General features: G+C 46.4%; 1 protein-coding gene across 5 annotated transcripts in view; it reads left to right on the top strand.

Annotated features, from left to right (window-relative positions):
* ABLIM3 (actin binding LIM protein family member 3) overlaps window positions 1-18,990 on the top strand; it is a 131,270-nt gene that overhangs the window by 62,901 nt on the left and 49,379 nt on the right. For all 5 annotated transcript variants that reach the window (XM_043465022.1, XM_043465021.1, XM_043465024.1 and 2 more), the window contains 3 exons: window positions 1,265-1,377; window positions 8,107-8,233; window positions 12,142-12,235. In XM_043465022.1, the coding sequence (XP_043320957.1) occupies window positions 1,265-1,377; window positions 8,107-8,233; window positions 12,142-12,235 (334 nt within the window). The remainder of the gene's footprint in view (window positions 1-1,264; window positions 1,378-8,106; window positions 8,234-12,141; window positions 12,236-18,990) is intronic.

Genomic DNA, 18,990 nt, shown 5'->3' with positions numbered 1-18,990 from the left:
ATTAAGAAGACAAAAAATAAAGAAAACCTCAACCCTGTCCACCAATATTTTAACATTTAATGGACTGCTCAAAGTCATAAGTAAAGCACTATTGGAGTATATGTATGCACTTTTTAATAGGGAAAGTAATCTATAGATTAATTATTTTTCTCGTAAAATAACCACCTCTTTGTTACCAGTTAGAGTAATTAACCACTTGGGGTTTTTGATTGAGACTAATGCCACAGTCCCTAAGAAAATATCACCCAGTGGCATTCATTCTTTTATCCAGCCCTTAAAACCTGGTCCTTAGGTCCTAGAATGCCAGAACCATTGAAAGTTTGCACAGTAGGGCCCATATAGTATAAAGTGGAGGTTTTGTGAAGCCCCATGGAGATGAGGTGTCTTCTCAAGGTCATGATCCATGTCCTTTTACTGGTAGTGAGTGCCTGTGCTGTGACGAGAGCTCAGCTACCCCTCCCCAGCACTCCCTCCATTGTTCATGTCGCTAATGTAAGGGCAGTAGAACCACTGCAGGCTTAGGGCCATGTGCTCAGAACCCATGTTAACAGGCATTCTAGACTACATGAGCAAGAGCTGCTGCGTGATGGGATTGGCTGTACTGAGGGGTCTGAGCAGTTTTTATTTAGTTAGGGAGGCAGGACATGACAAGCTTGAGATCCCTGAGCTGTGGAACTCCCAACTGTTCAAAGGCAGGTGAGCAGAGGAAGAGGCTCTCTGTGGACATCTAAGGTTCCTGGGGAGTAAAAGGAGGATGTTTTGGCAAACTGAATTGAGTCCTTCCTGACATACAGGGATAGGTCAAGTTGGAAAGACATCCTTCCAGGAGGAAGCACCCCTGGGACGAGTTTTTAGCCTCTTTATTGTATAGAAGGAAATGGCAACCCACTCTAGTATTCTTGCCTGGAAAATTCCATGGACAGAGCAGCCTGTCAGGCTACAGTTCATGGGGTCATAAGAGTTGGACACGACTTTGCAACCAAGCCACCACCACCACCTTTGTATAGAAGAGAAATGTAAGCTCAAATAGTGTTGTGATTTCCCCAGTGTTTAAAAATCATGTAAATGGCCCAACTGGGTCTCCTTCCGGTCCTGATCCTGATTGAGTGGTTTAGCTCTGCCCCGGGAACAGCCTGTGAATGTAGCTGGTACTCTATATGTGCTGTGTATGCTACCAGAGATCTTCAAGCATATGTCGTCAAGTCACCTATAGACACAGAGCCCTCTGGAGAGGAGGTGTTGAATTTCTTCTTCCTCCTCACAGGAAGCCTTTCCCCATTGGAGACAAGGTGACCTTCAGCGGGAAGGAATGCTTGTGTCAGACGTGCTCCCAGTCCATGACCAGCAGTAAGCCCATCAAGATCCGTGGACCAAGCCGTGAGTCCTCCCTGCCGGGAGCCTCCCCGTCTGCGAGCACATCTCCCAGGGCTCCCCTGTCCCAGTTTCACTAACCACTTCCCTTCCGCAACCTGGAGGGAAGTGGGGGCGGTTCCCACCCTGGAGGACTCCTGAAGTATGACCCAGTTGGCAGACAGCCCAGACTCATGAGTTTCCCTACATACAAATGTAGGGAAAACAGGCTGCCCAACAGTAAAGAGGGATGGCCTGGGCCATGTTTTGGCCGCTTGGGTGTTTCTCCTGGGATGAGTGGGCCTCCTTATCTCCCCTTTGGTCCAGGCTGCCCGGAGCACTCCAACAGAGCTGATCAGGTGCTTTCCACCAGTGGCTCTCAATTTGTACAAATTCCACTAAAAAACTATATGCAGACATATCTTAGCAAAAGAGGGAGCATGGGAGAAAGCCACAAGGGCTGCGCTTCGTGTCTCTAGGGTGTGTCCTGTGGACTGCAGCATTAGCTTCACTGCAAAACTGGCAAAAATACAGATTGCTAGGCCCACTTTGGACTTGTAGAAATGAGACCTAGAAATATATGATCATAATAAGCTTCCTGAATGATTCATTCACTGCTCCTAAAACTGAGAACTACTCACAAAGGTCATGTTCTATCACTAAAACACAGATTGGGGCATGGAGGGGAGCTGAGGATCAGAGATGTACCTTAGAACAGTCATTCTGATTTGTGGAATGTCCGTTCCATTCCAACTTGTCTAGCTGTAAGGTATCTAAATCACTGTTGCAAAAACCCCTCACCGCATGTGCCCACACACACACACCCAGGGTTTCGTAAGCCAGGTTAGGCTCCAGCATTCTTTCGTGTTACATGACACTCTCACTGGCCTTGTCGGCAGAATCAATGAAAGCCCATTAGCGTCCTGTGCTGCATCACTGCGCCATGTGGGGGCTGTCGGCCATGGCACCAGCAGAGTCAGCATGCTGGGGCTGTGTCCACTTGAGGGGAAGGGCGAGCACAGAACCACCTCCCCCAAGTCAGCAGGACTCAGCTCTCAGAGGCTCCAATAGCAAGGGAGCCTGTGGGGTGGGGGGGCTCCCTCCATCATCCTTCCCTCCTTTCAGTTGATTCAGACCTGTTCCCAGACCTTCCTTCAGTGTCTTTGATGGGGACCAAGAAAAATTTGCTGCTCTGAACAGGTTTCCATCTCGAGGTTCTGAGGCTGAGTGCACATAGGTTACGCTCATAACTCCTTGAAAGCATCATCCAGAATGACAGCAAGTCTGGAATGCTGGGATGCAGGACCACAGGACCATGGCTGATGCTGCTCAGGTACCCAGATACCAGAGAGACCACATGTGAGATCATAGAGAGAAGCCAGCTGGAGTCAGGAGGCTATCTTCCTTCTGTGATGCACACCTGTCATGCAGCCTCCCTGTGGCTCAGTTTACCCAACTTGGTGGAAAGCAAATGTATCTGTATTTGACAATCAAACTAACACATATCATAGTGTATAAACTGCTCTCTAAATATAAAATGAGGAGTTTTGTTGGCTTGGCGGTCTAATCTAGAAAACATGCCAAAGGAGAACTGAGAATAAATTCCTGAATCTGCTGCTATTTCACTCAGCTTGTGTTGTGTGTTACTGTGTGCCTTGGGGATCTCAGGCAAGTGGAAGATTTCCTAAGCTGAGTGCTGGAGGCCTGCATGGGAGCATGTCCACGAGGAGAGGCCACTAAATGTCTCCACCATAATTCTTCAGATCAGGAGGTGGAAGAAGGGAAGGAAGAGTCAGTACAGAAGAACAGTGAGCATGTGGGCAGTCTCCAGGGCAATGCCTAGGATCATGGCTCATCTTGCTACTCACGAAGTCTAGACATAAATGTGTGGATCTATGGGGCCTATATTTCAGAGAAATGTTCTTTCCCCAAAAGTGGTCACTGTCCATGCTGCAAACACAAAGTAGTCTCCTGACTCAAGGGGAAGTTGAAAGGGCTTCTGAGTCCCCCAAGGATGGAGAGAACTAAAACAAGATTCAAAAGAGTGCTAAGATGAAGAACATAGCTTGGAAAAGGAAAATGAAGGAGGAAAAACTTGCTGTGTTTTTGAGCCAGAGGAGTGTGAAGTTTCATTCCTGAAATGCCAAGACACTGTGGAAAAGCAGGAGCAGTATCTACTCAGAAGAGATTACGAATACTTTGGAACTATCAAGAGATGGGAATCATGTTATTTATCAGAGGCAGGAGAACTGTTTCTTCACAGACCACACTGAGAAGAATCAAGAGCAAAAGCTGCATCACCACCATCTCCACCAACACAATCACCATTATCACCTCCATCATGATCACCAACATACCATCACCACTGCTGACATTGACTGACTATTCCTAGTGCCAGGCACTGCCCAGACCCCACTGAGAAGAATCAGGAGCAGAAGCAAAATCACCACCTCCACCAATACCATTGCCATCATCACTACTATCTCCACAACCACCAGCATCATATTGAATACCATTACCGCCACCACCACTACCACCAACACTACCATCACCTTTGCTGACATTGACTGTTCCTAGTGCCGGGCACTGCATAGACCTCACTGCAGAGAATCAGCAGCAGCAGTACCATCGCCATCATCACCAAAACCACCGCCATCGCTACTGTCAGCACTGCACTAATTTTTCTATACATAACATCTTATTTAATCATTACAACAATTCTATGAGAGAGACAAGAGCAATGGTTTTAGATAAGAAAACAGATACTCTAAGAGTGTCAAGGTCACTCAGATAATGGTAATGGAACCAGAGTGTGAGCCTAGGCAAGTCTGGCTTTGGAGCCTATTCCCTTAATACCCCATACCAGAGACATGACTTGCTAATAGGAAGGGTCCTGTCTTTCTGGATTAGTTGCCTAAAACAAGGTGGGGAGCTTGCTATGACTCACATACCCACCTATTTTTGCTGTAATGAATGACACAGTCGGAAAAAACTAAAAATAACTGTCTGGGGTCTTCAGAGATTCCAGTAAATGGAGGGATTTAGGAGGAGCAGGTGCATCATGCTTATTGCCAGCTGAAGGTGGTAATTTTGGAATAAAGAAGAATGTATGAGGAATGGAGTGGACAGCTGGCTGGGCAGAATCCACTTGGGACAGGGTGTGTCCTGACCTTGCTTATTACACCAGGTCCATGGGCTCCTGGATGCAGTGCCTGAGGCTCCAATGTTGGTCATAAGTGAAAGTTGGAAGAAGAGGGGGGAAAAGATCCTGGTAAAGATCCTTCATCTGAAGCCAGTTGAGTGGAGGGTGAGCAATATAATATGAAAAAAAAGAAATGTGGGATAGGTGTGCCAGAATTCTCAGGAGGAATTAGCAGGCCTTCCCTACAGCAGACATGCTGCCTCTGACCTCATATCAGAAACTGGATAATGCACAGAGTATGAGTTAAAAGCCATGAGAATGTGGAATAATAATGATAAGAACCACTTATTGGGTACATACATGCCAGGCACTGTGCACAGTCCTTCCAGGCTTGACTTCAGTTCATCTTCACACCAGTGGTGTAAGGAAGATGTTCAGATGAGGAAGCTGGACCTTAACAGTTGTACAAATAGTCAGCTGGGGAGCTGGGATTCTCCCCTTGGCCAGCCTCTCTCCACTCACTCTAACCTCTCAGCTCAACCTCTAACCACTATACTGTACCATCTCCTAAATTTTAATTCAAGATGCCAATTTCATCTCAGATATGTCACTGCAACTTAAAGAGATGGAACTCAAATCTTTTGTGGCCACAAAAGGAGGCAACTCTTTGAGTAAGTTTTATTGAAAAGATGGACAATGGTGGTGTTAGCCAGTAACTTGTCTATCTCCATGGAATCCACAAGTGAATTTGCTCAGACCATGTCAAGCAAGGAAAAGTGAAGTGCAGGAGATAAAGGAGAAGAGAGAAACTGTGGTTGTCATGAAAGACTTGAAGAAACACATTTAGGGTAAGAGGTAGATAATCCTTGGTTGCTTAAAATAGGGGGTGTCACAAGAATTCAGGCCTCAGCTTCATATAAAAAAGGCTATCATGACAGTCTTCCCTGTCTAAAGGCAAGAGGGGGTGAGCTGCCCACCTGTTGAGAATGCTGAGGGTTACTGTGCTGGGTGGGACTTTGATGTGAACTCTGAGCCTCTGTGGGATCATTTAACCCTATCGAGAAGGCCCACAGAGACACAAATTCAGCACCTGTGGCCTAGAAAGCTGGACCAGATTGCCTGAGCCCTTGGGTTTTCCTATACAGAGCACAGACAAGTCACTTCAGAGGCCGTCTGTCTATAAAAGAAGAGGGGGTACTGACCTCTAAACAATGATGTTCTGAAGACTGTGCTGATTGGGATGGAGTAGAAGTTGACTTATTCCAGGAGAAAAAAAAAAGGAAAAGAAAGAAATCCTAAATCTGTTCTGCCAGCCCCCATTTGAAGACCTGGGACTTGAAGCATTTTGCAATGGGAAACCTTCTTGCCCCCAGCTTGTGCTAAGAGACATTGGAAAGGTGCTGTGTAGCCAAGAGGCGTGGACTGTGGGAGCTGACTGGTACACACACTTCATCAGGGCCCAGACTTTCCACAGCTTGCTGGACACACCCCCTTCCTAGAGACACAGACACCTCATCTCTTCTCCAGGACTGGCTTCCAGCTGGATGAGAGCTTCAGCCAATCTCTCCCAACTTGCTGTGCTGTCTCTCTCCTCCTCTACTGCTCCCAAGTGTGCATTTGCCTTTGGTGCCAAGAAGGAGGCCTGTGCTCTGGTAAACATTGCCCCTTGACCCTTTCCTCCTCCAGAGTGGGACATCCGGTCGGCCAAGCCTGAATTCCCAGCATCTCCCAAGTACCTCGGACCCTGCCTCCATTTCCTGCCCCTCCCTAGACATTGTTGAGCAACAGGCAGCCTCTGGGCCCCCCTACATTCTGTTGGCCTCAGCGCATGGCCCAGGGTGACGGAAATGGAGAGCAAGGGTGCCTTTCTGCCCTGGAACAATCTCATGAGTCTTTAACCCTCACTGCTTGGGGAGGCAGATGTTTGGTTTGTAGTCACATAAGGGAGGAGGTGTGCATGGTAAGTTCTATCCTTTGCCTGAGTGCTAGAAGGGCTGCTCATTCAGCACATCTGCTCTGAGTTCTTACTGTGTGCTGAGCACGGTGCTAGGCAAGAGAATAGGTTTAACCAAAAGCACACAAATCACAAACCACTGAGCGTACGAACCTAAAGGTGAGAAAAAGTAGAAACTGAGCTTGGAGCAGGGATTCTCAAACTCTGCTGGGCTTGGAGATCTTGATAAAATTCAGTGACAAGGGCTCGATTTCCAAAATGTATAAAACAGCTCATGCAGCTCAATATGAAAAAAATAAACAACCCAGTCAAAAAGGGTAAAAGAACTAAATAGAAATTTCTCCAAAGAAAACATACAGATGGCCAACAGGCACATGAAAAGTTGCTCAAACTTTCTGCATTTTAGAGAAATGCAAATCAAAACTATAATGAGGTTGTCACCTCACATCGGTCAGAATGGCTGTCAAGAAAAGTCTGCAAATGACAAGTGCTGGAGAGGCTGTGGAGAAAAGGGAACTCTCCTTCACTGTTGGTGGGATTGTACATTGATACAGCCACTATGAAGATCAGCATGGATGTTCCTCAAAAAAAAACTAAAGATAGAGCTATCGTATGATCCAGGAATTCCACCCCTGGCCATTTACCTGGAGAAAACTCTAATTTAAAAAGATACATGCCCCCCAGTGTTCATTGCAGCACTCTTCACAATAGCCAAGACATGCAAGCAACCAAAATGTCCATCAACAGATAATGGATAAAGAAGATGTGGTGTATATATATACAATGGAATATTACTCATCCATAAAAAAGAATGAAATAATGCTATTTGCAGCAACATGAATGGGCCTGGAGATTATCACAGTAAGTGAAATAAGTCAGAGACAGACAAATATCATATGATATCACTTTATGTGGAACCTAAAAAAATAATACAAATGATTTGCAAAATAGAAACAGACTCACAGACATAGAAAACTTATGGTTAACAAAGGAGAAAGAAGAAGATAAATTAGGATTTGGGGGTTAAAAGATACACTCAACTACATATAAAATAGATTAGCAACAGGACCTACTGTATAGCACAGGTAACTATATTTAATCCCTGTAACAACCTATAATAGAAAAGAACCTGACAAAGAATATATTACGTGTGTGTGTGTGTGTGTGTGTGTGTAACTGAATGACTTTGCTATTACCTAAAATGAATACAACATTGTAAATCAAGTGTACTTCAATAAAAATAAAATAGTTAAAAATTCAGTTGATCTGGATGGGGCCCACATTTCTATACATTTTCAATTTCCCAGGTGACACTGATGCTGCAGTTCCCCAGGTCACTGAGAGTTGCATGAGCTTTGTTAGCAACTTGAGAACAGGCTAGGAGCAGTTCAGGGTCCTCTCTGGGTGAACCATGGTCAGGATGACCAGCAAGGAACTTTCTGGAGGAACCCTGTGAGGCCTTTCTTTCTCCCTCACACCTCCCAAGGTGCCTTTGGCCTTTCCCTCACCTGACGTAGTCTCAACTGGTGCTGGTGCCTGGGTGGGAGCAGTTACGGAAAAGCCAGCGTTCAGGAAGGGTTGCCTAGACTCCGGCGCGAGACGACAGCAAGGGTCCCAGGGCCCAAGGTGCTTTGCTCACCGGGTCCTCTTGTCTTTGCAGACTGCGCCGGGTGCAAGGAGGAGATCAAGCATGGCCAGTCGCTCCTGGCTCTGGACAAGCAGTGGCACGTCAGCTGCTTCAAATGCCAGACCTGCAGCGTCATCCTCACCGGGGAGTACATCAGCAAGTAGGTCTCTCCCCTGCCCCGCCTGCCTGACCTCTGCACTCCCCCAGGCCTGGCCCCACATGGCCCTTGGCCTGAGGCACCAGCAGCATCTCCCCCCGTTTCTGTCTGGCTGCCACACTCCAGCCACAAACAGCACCCCACTCACCTTGGGCCCTCACTCGGTGCTTCCCCTGTTCTGAGATCCTTCTCTGTTCCGAGCATGCTTGCTCCTACCCTTCCTCTGGTCTCAGGTCCCATACCCTCCCCTCAGAACTGGCTTCATACCACCTCTTACAGGCCCTCCACACTGGCCCTCCCAGCGGCCCTCATCGGACCTATTGGTTTCCTTCGGGTAGGCCAACACCATTTGCGATTGTATACTTAACCATGTTACCTGTTTATAAGGATAATAATATTAGCTATCATTTATTGAGCTTTTAGTATGGACAAGGACTGTACTAACTGCTCTGTACAAATTATCACATCAAGCCCCATGACTACCCCCATGAGGTGTTACCCCCTATTTGAAAAGCTGTAGAAACTGAGTCTCAGGAAGTTATTGCCGCAGTGGTTATACTTAGCGTCTGTTCTCACCACGGTGGGACTTTGTTTAATTGACTGCGGCCTGTAGCACAATGCCTGACCCAACGTCGATAATACAGTTGTTGAATGAAATGAGATAAGAGATGATGGACACATAATTGTCAGGAGAGACAGCCTGGCCGCGACACTGAACACTAGACAAGGCCCCTTGTGCCAGGTCCTTATGACCATATTTACATACTCAAGTACCTAAAAAAAAAATTAGGGCCATGAGCCCTCAGAACTTTTTACACTATGATCCAGACATTTTCTAGTATCACTCTCTGACCCGATGCTAGGATATAGTGAGCATTAAAGTTGTAGCATGCATGGTTCTACTATCAAGAAATAAGAGAGACAGGCTGTATGCATAAAAAATGATGACTCCAGGGTACATGTGATTCAGAGCTCAAGAGAAGTTCTGTTCTTTAAGACCTTTCCAATCAGAAGTGACAGAAAACCCAACTCAAACTCCCTTGAATGCAAAAATGGGAGTTTATTGACTCATGGGAAGGCCAGTGGCATTCCTGGCTTCTGGCATGGCTGAATCCAGAGACTTAAAGCTGTCATTAGCCTTTCAGAAGCCGCACCCTCTCCCCAGACTTTCTTGTCTCTCTCAGCTCTGCCTTCCTCTGTGTCTGATTCATTCTCAAGCAGGACCTCCCCAACTGGTAGCAAAGATGATTACCAGCAACTCCAAGCTTTGTTTCTAGCAGCTTCATAAACCTGGCAGAGAGGGAGAAAGGCCTCTTTCCCAAGAACTCCAGCAAAAGTCCCACAGCTGCCTCTGATTTGGCCTCCACTGGTTCACATGCCCATCCCTGACCAGTCACTGGCCAGAAGGATCTAAACCCTTGAATCAGAGAGCAGCCCTTTGTAACTGTGAGTGGGAAGGGGTGGTTCCCAGAACGCAGGCAAGGTACTGCTGCTGTCAAAAAGGGAGGTAGGTACTAGCCAAACGACCTTTGTCTGTGTCATAGGTCTAAGCCACTGGCTGTGGCTGTGACTGTTCACTTCTAACTAGCAGAAGTGGCATCTGGAATATGTGAGAGCTTTATGGGAGATGGTAATATTTGGGCTGGACCTTGAAAAGGTGTATAAGATTTGAAAATGCAAAGAAGGAAAGCTTGTAGCCAGAATGCTCAGCCTGGGCAAGGACAGGGAGGTGCTGGCCACATCCATCCTGTTTGCTAGAACTCGGGTGTGTGCACAGGTGAAGTCCAAGGCTACAGAGGTGAGTTGAGGTCACAGCCCGAGCGCTTTGAACGCATGTTAGTGGGAGTTTGGCATGCACCTCTGTGCCTGCCAAGTAAGGTGTTCCCTTGGTGAGATGCCAGCCAGAAGTCCTTGAGTCTGTGAGTTCAAGTCCAAATTCTCTGGGGGAGTAAGAGTTTGCTCAGAGCTCCTTGTGAGCAGGTCCAACCCAGATTACCCACCACGCCTTAGGCCTCTGCAGCCGGGCTCTGGGCTCTTCATCCATCTGCCAGCAGAGTGGAAGGTGCTTAGCAGCGCCGGCTCTGGTGTTGATGCCCCGGTCAGAAGCCCAGCCCACTTGACCTCAGCAAGAGACTCAGCTTCTCTGAGTCTCAGTTCCTTCATTTATAGAAACAGGGCTGAGAAGAAGAACCCTCATAGGGTTCAGAGATCTGTGCTTTGTACCTAATCAATACCCAGTAAAGATTAATTTTTATCCTCTGCCTCTTTTTAGAATCATGTATGTCAAATTCCCAAAGACCTCACCCAGCAGCAGACAGTGCTTCCCAGGCATGCATGGGGAGCTTGTCAAGATGCAGATTGCCTGGGTCCAAATTAGGAGGTGTTGGCATTTATACCCAAATTTTGGTGGTTCATTGCACCCACTTCCTGACCAATGACTTTATGCCCCTGCAGGGTAACCCTCCCACCCCCCAGAGTGTAAAAGGGTTGAGGGTGAGGGAGGCTTGTCTCATGGACCCACAAACAACTGTGTCACCTCCTGACTTTGCTGAGCACCAGTCCTCAATGTTGCCTCTCCTTCAGGAAATACTGATGGCCCTGCTGCCCAGGGTAGGCTCCTAGCAGTCCCCGCAGGGCAGCAGCGTGGATGTGCCTGGTCTAAGGCCTCTCTGCATGTGAGTGAGTTCTGTTCCATACAGAAGATGTCATTGGCACTTCAGAGAGATGTCATCAGATCTGGGCCCTAGAGCTAGGCAGGGCCCGAGCTGGGCTGAGTGCTTTGATGTCCCCAGTCATCTCCATGTTGGCCCTTGAAAGCTGAGCCCAAACGTCCTTTGTGGACTCCTGTCAGCCATCATGGGGATCCCCTAGGACAGGTGCTTTGCTGAGCCCTGGGACACCCTGGAGTCACATCCTTTAATTCTCATGACAGCCTGCTGAGAAACCAGACCTTGTGGGTTTGAACTAGCACTAGATCAAATGGCAACCCACTCTAGTATTCTTGCCTGGAAAATCCCATGGATGGAGGAGCCTGGTAGGCTATATATAGTCCATGGGGTCACAAAGAGTTGGACACAACTGAACGACTTCACTTTCACTTTCTCATCCACACAATGGGGAGAACACTAATTCCAACCTCATAGGACAGCAGCAAGTATTAAATGAAACAACCTATGTAAAATACCATCAGAGAGCCCGACACATACCAAGCAGTAAATATCAATGGCTACTGTAGTAGGGATAGTGTAAGAATAACTAACAATAATCTTATTACTGCCCAGTAAGTTCTAAGCACTGGGCAAGAATGGAGCACTTAGGAAGTGATTGGGGAGGGCAAGGGTTCCTGTTTTCTACTGATTCAGGAGCACAGTCATATGATTCTTTTTGTACCAGTGTTTTGTTAGAAGAGGAACCCTTAAGAATATGCAAAAAATTGATCACATTGATGACCTCCTGGAAGGGAAACTGGGAGAGACTGAGAGGAGGGTGCAGACTTTCCCCTTGTGCCTTTGCAGTGTGCCAAATGCAGATATTACCTGTTCTAAATGGAAGTTTTATTTTTTAAATGACCTTTTAAAAGAGTCCTTTAGGGTAAGGGGAAGAGAGTAGGTCTAGAAAATCTGAGGAGAGAGCAAGGAAAAAAGAGTGAGGGACCCTCATGGCCAGCAGGAAACAGTGCTTCCCAGGCATGCATGGGGAGTTTGTCAAGATGCAGATTCCCCAGCCCTCTCACCCCAGGGACTGTCTGATCTTGTAGATCTGAGGGGTGTCTGGGCAGTTTTCACTTTGAACAGCCACCTGAGTGCTTCTAATCTTGGTCCAGTCACAGTTATCTGTGGGTCTGGGAAGTTCCACGTGACACCCCCGTGGACCCCCCTAATTTCCTCTTCCTGTGTGGATTTCCTCTGCAGGGATGGCGTTCCGTACTGCGAGTCTGACTACCACTCCCAGTTTGGCATTAAGTGCGAGACTTGTGACCGATACATCAGCGGCAGAGTCTTGGAGGTGAGTGGGTACAAGTAACTATCAAGGTGATTGAGCAGATGGCCTGTGACCCCGCAGAGTCATCCCTGAAGAAGGGGAAAGTCACCCCACACCCCTTTTTCCTTAGCCTCTCCCTCCCCTGCTTTCTCTGCCTTAGCTTAGCTTGCTACATGACCTTGAGCAGATAACCTTGCTTCTCTAGGTACCCCCCAAATGAGAAGCTGGACGAAATTACTCCTTGTTCAAAAAATGTGTTGGAAATGTCGGTTGTTTCTCTGGATTCAGACCCAGATAGATTACAAGGGAGTGACAATTATGATTTTCTTCTTTGCCCTGCCTAAAGGATAGAGCCTTTATTTTTTTAAGCATTCAGTAATGTGCTGATTTATGAACCAGCTTGTCTAGCAGCCTGCTCCCTAAGCCCTTCTTTGGCTGGTCCATCACCATGGCAACAACTTTCCTCTGCTTCTGATGCACAGCTCACTCTGCCAGTGACAGACAACCTGCAGCACCCTTGCCTAGCCCCTGCCTGAGCTCCCATTCGCTGGCCTTCCTGGCCTTCCCTCCCACGCCCTGGGCCCAGGCAGCTGTCTTCCTATGCCTTGGGACCACCCACCTTGAGGAGTCAGAAGCAGGAAAGAGTTTGGTGCAAATGAAAAGCAGTGGCCTAGTATTCTATTCATCCTGTCAAACAAGTAGAATCGAAATGTCATAAATCTTTTTGCTAGGCAAAAATTCTATAAAGTTTTCTAAAATATATATATTATATTTATGTATATGTATACAAAAGCTTTCTAATTTATATTCACTCAAAATTTTGATATAGTTTCATGTATTTTGCCATCTAGAATCACAGCTAAAAGTCTAGAAAATTTATTAGTGATTAAAATAACTTGAATGAGGCTTGAAACTCCTAATCCAGTTCTGAGAATACAAAGAAATATTGTTGGTTTAAAAGACAGGAAATTAACATGTGATACAGTATTATTAACTAAAGTACAGATTTTGTTCAAATCTCAAAAAATGAAAAACAGTAGCCTAATAGTACAAATAATTGGGTGCTAATATTGACTCAATTGCTTACTCATGCTCAGATTTTGGGGTGAGTATCTTTGCCTTTCTAGGCCCACATTTTCTCATCTGACAGTGGCTGAGGGACAACAGACTAGGTCAGGGCTTGTGAACAGAATCATTAATTCTGACAAATCTGGCCAGGAGACCAAAGTTGCCTGGAGTCAGCAGTGTGTTGAGAAGGATCCTAGAGCCTCAGCTCAGGAGAAATTGTAGCAGCCAGGAAGGGACTCTGAGGAGATGCACTGTAGTTGAGCCCTGAGGGTGAGAAGGAAGCTGCCATGTGAAGGGCTAGAGGAGGAATGAGCCTGACCCTTTCAGGGAACAGAGAAAAAGGCCAGTGTGGCTGAGTTCTATAAATCAGGGCTAGAGGAAGATGGAGTAGATCATAAAGGGCATATCATATCAAGCTTTGTAGGCCTGTTTAGGAGTTTATGTTTTATAGCAAATGCAGTGGAAATTCATTGGAGAATTTTAAACCAAAGAACAACATTGTTAAGATTTCCATTAAAAGACTATATAGGGAATCAGAGAATAAGATAAATACACAGAGTGGATAAGCCATCAGGCATTTCCAAGGAGCAGTAGGAGTGCAATGTGGAGAAAAAGCATGAAACAGAAGTACATGGAGGATTTGGGCCCAGGTTTCTGAGGGCCTGATACCAGGGTGAGGCGTCTGTAATTCACAGGACAGCAGGGGGTTGGGGAAAGGTCAAGTAGAAGTGACCTGCTTCGAGCTGCACCTTAGGGAGAATAACATGATGTCCACAGGCTAAGTTTAAAGGAAGGAAACTGGAAGCGGGAGACCCGCAAGAAGACCTCGACCCCCCAAAAAGGACTTGGGAGGTACAGTGGCAGGATTAATCAGCCTGTCTACAATACTGTGGAAGTTGAATTCCAGTAGCTTTGCAACCATGGGGCCACTTGTAGATGCAGCCATCGAAGGAGAAGAGGCCAGAGGTTGAACCCAAGTGTCAAGCCCAGATGAGAGGAAGTCTGGTGTTGCCATCGCAGAAGTCCAGATGGCACGGAAAGACTGATCTGAGCAGAAACACATGAATTCCCTTTGGGAAGAAGCGTGGTTGAAATTCCAGGAAAATTTCAAGAGGACAATGAGAATGTGGACCAGAGGTCAGGGACAAAGCTCAGGCCTGCAGGGAACAGTCTCAAAAATGCTAAGACTTGAATAATAGCACCCTGAAAGTCATCAGCCCTCTTAGAGAAGAGGGCTGAAGATAACATGGGGAGTGGCAGCTTGCAGGAGTGCAGAAGGAGACTGAGAAGTCAGAAAAAAAGGAGGAGCGCTAAGGGATGCAGGATTGGGTAAGATTGGGGAGGGGTGGTGAGAGGACAGAACTCCAGAAAAGATGGGAAGTAATCAGAGTGTTGAGCAGATTCTGCAAGAGCAGTTAGTGATATACAGGCTGAGAAAAAGCTGTGGGGTGTGGGACACGGTCACGTTCAGGAGAACCACTTGTCAGGTCTGCAGAATTGTGGGCAGGGGGCACCCACAAGTAGTGGGGGTCAGTGGCATGTTGTCGTTGTTGTCATTCAGACTCTCAGTCGTATCTGACTCTTTGCAACCCCATGGACTGCAGCATGCCAGGCTCCACTGTCCTTCACCATCTCCCAGAGCTTGTTCAAACTCATGTCCACTGAGTCGGTGATGCCATCCAACCATCTATCTCATCCTCTGTCATCCCTTTCTCCTCCTGCCTTCAATCTTTCCCAGCATCTTTAACAGCATCATCTTTTAGGATTTGAAATTGCTCAACTGGAATTCCATTACCTCCACTAGCTTTGTTTGTAGTGATGCTTCCTAAGGCCCACTTGACTTCACACTCCAGGATGTCTGGCTCTAGGTGAGTGATCACACCATCGTGGTTATCTGAGTCATGGAGATCTTTTTTGTATAGTTCTTCTGTGTATTCTTGCCACCTCTTCTTAATATCTTCTGCTTCTGTTAGGTCCATACCGTTTCTGTCCTTTATTGTGCCCATCTTTGCATGAAATGTTCCCTTGGTATCTCTAATTTTCTTGAAGAGATCTCTAGTCTTTCCCATTCTATTCTTTTCCTCTATTTCTTTGCATTGTTCACTTAGGAAGGCTTTCTTATCTCTCCTTGCTATTCTTTGGAACTCTGTATTCAGATGGGTATGTCTTTCCTTTTCTCCTTTGCCTTTCGTTTCTCTTCCTTTCTCAGCTGTTTGTAAGGCCTCCTTGGACAACCATTTTGCGTTTTTGCGTTTCTTATTCTTGGGGCTGGTTTTGATTACAGCCTCCTGTACAATGTTACAAACCTCCATCCATAGTTCTTCAGGCAGTCTATCAGGTCACACCCCTTGAATCTATTTGTCAGTTCCACTGTATAATCGTAAGGGATTTGATTCAGGTCATACTTGAATGGCCTAGTGGTTTTCCCTATCTTCTTCAATTTCAGTCTGAATTTTGCAATAAGGAGTTCATGATCTGAGCCAGCCAGCTCCTAGTCTTGTTTTTTGCTGCCTGTATAGAGCGTCTCCATCTTTGGCTGCAAAGAATATAAACAATCTAATTTTGGTATTGACCATCTGGTAATGTCTATGTGTAGAGTTGTCTCTTGTGTTGTTGGCAGTGGATGTTTGCATATGACCAGTGCGTTCTCTTAGCAAAACTCTGTTAGCCTTTGCCCTGCTTCATTTTGTACTCCAAGGCTAAACTTGCCTGTTACTCCAGGTATCTCTTAACTACCTACTTTTGCCTTCCAGTCCCCTAAGATGAAAAGGACATCTTTTTTTGGTGTTAGTTCTAGAAGGTTTTGTAGGTTGTCATAGAACTGTTCAACTTCGGCTTCTTTGCCATTAGTAGTTGGAGCCTAGACTTGGATTACTGTAATATTGAATGGTTTGCCTTGGAAACAAAGAGATCATTCTATCATTTTTGAGATTGCACCCAAGTACTGCATTTTGGACTCTTTTGTTGACTGTGAGGGCTACTCCAATCCTTTTAAGGGATTCTTGCCCACAGTAGTAGATACAGTGGTCATCTGAATTAAATTTGCCCATTCCGGTCCATTTTAGTTCACTGAGTCCTAAAATGTCGATGTTCAATTCACTTTTGCCACCTCCTGTTTGGCCACTTCCAGTGTACCTTGATTCATGGATCTAACATTCCAGGTTCCTATGCAATGTTTTTCTTTACAGCATTGAACTTTACTTTCACCACCAGACACATCCATATGTCATTGGCATATGTCATCGAGAAATCATAAAAGCAGACTTTTCTTTACAGAAGGGAGAGACTTCAGTTACACGCAGGGCCAGAGCCTCAGATGGGAATTCGTCCCAGCATTTCCAGGCTGCTCTGAAATCATGTCAGCACCTGTCTTTCCCCCAAGTTACTGTCATTCAGTATTGTTGGAGCCCTCTCTTCTTGGGCAGCTCTTGTGACTGGGTATCCATTGATTCCATTGTATGAGGCTCCATTAGCATCTTGGATGTATTGATTTTTTTTTTTTTCTTAGATCTGGAAGAGACTTTTAGCAGTCAACTAGTTCAACCTCCTTGTTTTACTGATGAGAAAAGTGAACCCTGAGACATGTGGTTCTTTCCAAAGTCATATGCCATATTTCTGGTAAAGACAGAGCTGATACCTAGGACTCCAGCTCCTGTATTCCACACCAATGCCCACAGCTGTCAGTTCCCCAGGGCCACTGACACAGTGGGATGTCGAGAAAATACACAGTTGGAGTTAAACAGACTTGAATTCCAGTTTTATCTCTTCTAGCCATGAAACCAAGCAAGTTACTTTCTTTGAGTCTTAAGAGTCTTTATCTATCAATGGAGAATACTACTGTTATTTAACTCCTAGTAGATATGCCAGTGTGAAATCATGGAAAATATATATAATAGTCTCTGCCTCTGGTTCCTGGCACAGAGCTCCTAAATCCCTTGTAATTTCCTAAGTGATAAGAACATTAGGAGCATATTTTGTTCTCACATTTGGTTTTTGACCTCAGTTCCTGAACATAGAACTCCTAAACCCCTCAGAAATTTCTGAGCGATGGGAGCATCTTTTGTTCTAATGAGGTGACTCGTGGGCTCCTAGATGGAGGCTGGTCACCAGAAAGATCAAGCCATGATTGGAAGCTTGAAACTTTCAGCCCTGACTCCCATCCTCTGGGAAGGGGAGAGAGCCTAGAACTTGAGTTAATGATGGATCCTGTCGATGCAAGGAAGCCTTTGTGACCATCCCATGAGTACAGGGTTCAGAAAGTGTCCAGGTGGGTAAACACCCGAGGTTCTGGGAGAGTGGTACACAGCGAGAGGGCATGGATGCCCCATGCCCCTCCCCAGATACCTGGAACCTCTTCTGTCTGAATGTTCATCTCTATCATGTTATAACAAACCAGTAAACATAACTGTTTCCTGAGTTCTGTGAGCCATTCCAGCATATTAATAAACGCTAGTTGGGGGTCATGGGAACCCCAGTTTAATGCTGGTCAGTCAGAAATAGGTGACAACCTGGGACTTAATGACTGTTAGCTAAATTGGGGTTGGGGGAAAACAGTGTTGTGGGGAAGACAGGTCTGAGCCCTTAACCTGTGGGGTCTGACTGTTATCTAAATTGGGCTTGGGGGGAGACATTGTTGTGGGACTGAGCCCTTAACCTGTGGGGTCTGACACTCTGTTCAGGTAGAGTATCAGAATCAATTAAATTACAGGACACTCAGCTGGTGTCACAGAGAATTGCTTGGTGTGGGAGAGGAAAAAAACCCACACATCTGGTGTCAGAAGTATTATGAGTGTGGTAGTAGTCTGAGAGTAAGGGACAAACACAGGAGTGTGTTTTCCTTTATAGCTTGTCAGGACTCCCTTGGTTGCAAGTACAGAAACTATACTCAGCTACCTCAGACCAAAAAGGAAATTTGTCAACTCCCATAATGAAAAACCCAGGAGCAGTCCTTGCTTCAGGCACAGCTGGATCCAGCACTCACACAAATGTGTTTGAATATCTTGCCCTCTTGGCGCAATTTTCTTCTGGGTTGGCTTTATTCTCTCTCCTGTATAATGGGGAAATCGGACACCAGTCACTCTAGGCTTCCATCCCGTCAGTCAGCATTTCCAGTGGAAGGAGAGCTTTCTCTTTTCTAATAGCTCAGCAAGCATCCTGGGACTGGCTGTCACTGGAGAACCTCAGGCCCGTCTCCAAACCAGTCACCGTGACCATAGAGTTGGAATAACCACATGGATTGACATGGGGAACAGATAGTCATTCCCACCCAGGAAAAGCTTGATGCTGTTTCTGGAGGAAGGAGGAAGGCTGTTGGCCAGACCAAAACAACAGCCTCCTTGCTATGGGCCCCAGTATGTTTCTGGGTACACAGTAGGCACTTAATTAAATTCCATGTCCCCTTCCCACCCCAGGCCACCCCACAGTCCCTTCCTCAGTGACAGAACTCAGCATGCTGAGCGCCAACCACACTCCTTTCTCACTGGTCTGTGTCCTTGCTGGGGAGAATCTCAGCCCTGGGGCCTATGCTGCCTGCCTCACGTTGCTTGTGGTTCTCAATCCTCGCCAAGAGGGCCCATTTTCCAGCTACTGATTCTGTGTCCTGAACACTATGTTCTGGACTTTGGCTTGCTAACAGAATGTCTCATCTTGTCCCCCTGACCGGTTCCCCTCGTGCCGGCACCGGCAGCCACGTGGCCTCCCTCCCGCTGCCT

The sequence above is a fragment of the Cervus canadensis genome, chromosome 4 (genome assembly GCF_019320065.1).
Source record: "Cervus canadensis isolate Bull #8, Minnesota chromosome 4, ASM1932006v1, whole genome shotgun sequence".
NCBI lineage: Eukaryota > Metazoa > Chordata > Mammalia > Artiodactyla > Cervidae > Cervus > Cervus canadensis.
The sequence above is the reverse complement of the archived record's forward strand: the minus strand, read 5'-3'. Positions and strand labels throughout refer to the sequence as shown.